Source organism: Cyprinodon variegatus, unplaced genomic scaffold, assembly GCF_000732505.1.
Source record: "Cyprinodon variegatus isolate N-32 unplaced genomic scaffold, C_variegatus-1.0 Scaffold1703, whole genome shotgun sequence".
In the NCBI taxonomy this organism is placed as follows: Eukaryota; Metazoa; Chordata; class Actinopteri; order Cyprinodontiformes; family Cyprinodontidae; genus Cyprinodon; species Cyprinodon variegatus.
In genome coordinates this window covers 60,205-63,489 of record NW_015152156.1, presented here as the reverse complement: position 1 = coordinate 63,489, position 3,285 = coordinate 60,205, and the positions used below count along the sequence as shown (strand labels likewise).

At 44.2% G+C, this 3,285-nt stretch overlaps 1 protein-coding gene across 1 annotated transcript in view; it reads left to right on the top strand.

The window, feature by feature from the left end:
* LOC107104345 (desmoglein-2-like) overlaps window positions 1-2,151 on the top strand; it is a 23,711-nt gene extending 21,560 nt beyond the window's left edge. Inside the window, exon 8 of the mRNA XM_015404335.1 lies at window positions 1,717-2,151. Coding sequence (XP_015259821.1) covers window positions 1,717-2,136 — 420 coding nt within the window. The 3' untranslated portion in view covers window positions 2,137-2,151. The remainder of the gene's footprint in view (window positions 1-1,716) is intronic.
* The last annotated feature ends 1,134 nt before the right edge of the window (window positions 2,152-3,285 follow it).

Below are 3,285 nucleotides of genomic sequence, written 5' to 3'. Positions count from 1 at the left end.
TACAACGAAACTACAGGGTTTAGAAGTTGACGGCTCACAAAATCTGTTAGAAATAGAAATTGAACTTGGTTGATTTCACAATGGAGAAATTCACTCTCTGTATCTAACCCCTCCCCTTGGGGAGCAGTGTGCTGCCATTGTGCGGCACTAGGGGAGCAGAGTGTGATTAATGGTCTTACTCAGGGACCCAGAGTGGCAGTCTTTGGGGATCAAACTACTTACAATCTTCTTACAACCGTCTCAGAGCACAGCCCACTGCTCTAACCACTAGGTCAACACTCCTCTGACTGTTCTTAACTTATACAACCCCATGCTCTGATGTGATCTACCTGCACACACTTTACGTCCAAAAAATAGATGTTCAACTCAGCGCTGAGAGATTGAGTTGGTCGGACTCTGCAATCTAAAAGATGAAGAATTCCCTTGTTTGCACATGCGCAATACGCAAAGTTCTGGTAAATCAGCTCTTAGACACTCATAGCTCTGCTTCCATAGCAGGATTTGCCCATGAACTCCTCACGAGGGCGGCCTAAGATTGCCGATCGGGAGGTGGCCGTGAGAGGCTGATTGCAGGATGAACGATGAGGCCGAAACCCTGCCCGATCCCAAAATTTCTCGCAGGACTGGAAAATTGGCCCAAAAAGGGCAAAAACTCCTGCAGTGTATGCCCTGCTTAAGGAAGCTAGGGTGTTGTAAGTGTGCTGTATTATTTGGCTATTTTGTCCCTCCTTATCTCTCTTACCAGTGCTGCTTCATGTTTATCGAATGCTAGCAGAGTTGTTTTGCCTTGCTATATTGGACGCAACTGACGGAATGTTTTGACATAGGCTGGTTGCGCTCAGTGGTATCACATAAATTAGCGGATGGACCTGGGTCTGGTGCTCCCACTGTATCCCAAATGGAGCGGACCCGTTTGAAGGCGATTTTAGCCCAGGTTGTTTTCCGAGTCGTTTGACCCGGTCGAAACCAGTCAGTGAGCAATTCCCACTGTACCTAACAGCTGGATGTTCCTGGGTTTAAACAGGGGTATGAGGTCTAACCACTTTCTCTTATTGATGGTATTACAAAAATCTGCAGTTTTTGAACAATTACTTTTTCATACTGAGTAATATTGTGAAACTTGAAACCAGCGCTAGTAGCTACTTGACAAATTTTAAGACAACTTGGCTTCAAACATTATCTTTCCCCCTTTAAATCTAAAATCAACTTTAAAAACAAAATCAATAAACTAGAAATTTCTGACATCAGATGCATTGAAAGTACAAATTATTATAGGGCTTCATCAATGTTTATTGCCTTGCTTACTCTTCCTTTATCAATAGTAGAGGGCAAAACACTTAAGGAGGAGGAAAACTTGGAAAGAATTTGGTTTTAAAGAAGAGAAAGTGTAAAGTTTCTGTACTCTTCAGGTTCAAGTCTTTTCATTTTTGATGGATTGGAAAATGTAAATTCCCAGAATCAAGAACATCCCTATAAAACTGCAAATAGACAAAAGATTTCATTAAACTTATAACAAAAAAGTAATCTGCATCTGCGCTGTTTCTCCCCATGTTAGCATTGTGTAACTTGCCTTTCAAAATGATTTGGTGGAGAGCAGGTCTTGGCCTCCAGGGTGTACAGATGCCAGAATCGATACTACAAGGCCAAATGCGTTTATTTCTACATGCCACAGTGTAAATACTCCACAAGTTTTTGTTTCTCTCTGTTATTTTTCAGGCTGTGGATTTCGAGGATGTAAAAACCCTGGACCTAGGGCTAGCGGTGCGCAACAAGGCCCCCCTATTTGACGGATCTATTCCCAATGGTGGAGCTAGTATTGGTTTTGGAGGAGGTCCCAGTGGTGCCAGTGGTGCCTCTGGTGCCAGTGGTGCCTCTGGTGCCAGTGGTGCCACTGGTGCCAGCGGTGCCAGTGGCTCCAGCAGCTCCTCTGGAACCGGTGGATCCAGTGGAAATTTCCAAACCTATCCAATCAAAATCAATGTGAAGAACCAGCCAGGAGGACCACATTTTGATCCAGCAGTCAAAGCTATTCCAGTCACAGAAGGAAGCGAGTCTGGTGCTAGTGGTGCCAGTGGTGCCTCTGGTGCCAGTGGTGCCTCTGGTGCCAGTGGTGCCTCTGCTGCCACTGGTGCCTAGGGTGCCAGTGGTGCCTCTGCTGCCACTGGTGCCACTGGTGCCTCTGGTGCCAGTGGTGCCTAGGGTGCCAGTGGTGCCTCTGCTGCCACTGGTGCCAGCAGCTCCTCTGGAAGCAGAGGAGGCATCCATGGCTTTTAAATTTTGTCTTGTCTTAGTCTCATTTAAAAAATTAATTTTTCATTTTTGGCCTATTTTTATTTTCTGGAAACAATTTTTGTGCGTCATGGTCTCATCATTGTCAAATGAAAAAGGGGCGTTGACAAAATTAACACTGCTATGAGAAAAAGCAGAGAGAGTAGAACGTTAGAGATTGAACTAATAGATTCTGCAGAGTGGGAGAATAGAAATAGAATGAAGCAGATTGATTAAATGATGAGTTCAGTGGCTTAAGTGAATAAATAGAACGATTGAAATTGAGGCACTGGAGTTTACACAACAAACAGACGGAGAGGAATGAAATATAGATCGATCTCTATTAGATCAGAATGATCCACATGGTTCAAACCTCAAAATAAAAACATCTGGATGGAAAGAACTATGTCTTTGATTATTTTAACATTTGCCGTGGAGAGATCCAATGTGCCACCTTATAACAACGGCTTGGTAAAAGGTGGTTTCACTCTGTGGACTCGGGTTCTACGGCTCTGATGCTTTCTCTGAACCTACAAGCTTCTCCCCTGGAAAACCAAATCAGACTGCCTGCACTGCTCTGTTCATCTGTTTCAGCATCACTAAACTCTCAGTCATCCAGCCCGCAGTGACATCACCATCACTGAGATCTGCAGAGGAACCTAAATCTTCCTCCTCCTCCTCATGGGTCTGTGAAGGTTGGCGGCTTTTCTAAATCCAGCCACTCAGCCGATCTCTCCATCTCGGAGGTTGTTCTCTCATCTGCTGACCAGTTTCTTGCTGTATTCTATAAATAAACACTTTAATCACTCCCTGTTGTGTTTGGCTGAATCCTGCTTTTTATAAGGCTGGCTCGTCCCTTTTCAGCCATGAGTCAATAAAGGAGCTGTTCAAATGGAAACTGGTAAATGACCTGTACCGTTATACTGTGGGGCAAAAAAGTATTTAGTCAGCCACCAATAGTGCAAGTTCTCCCGCTCAAAAAGATGAGAGAGGCCGGTAATTTTCATCATAGATATA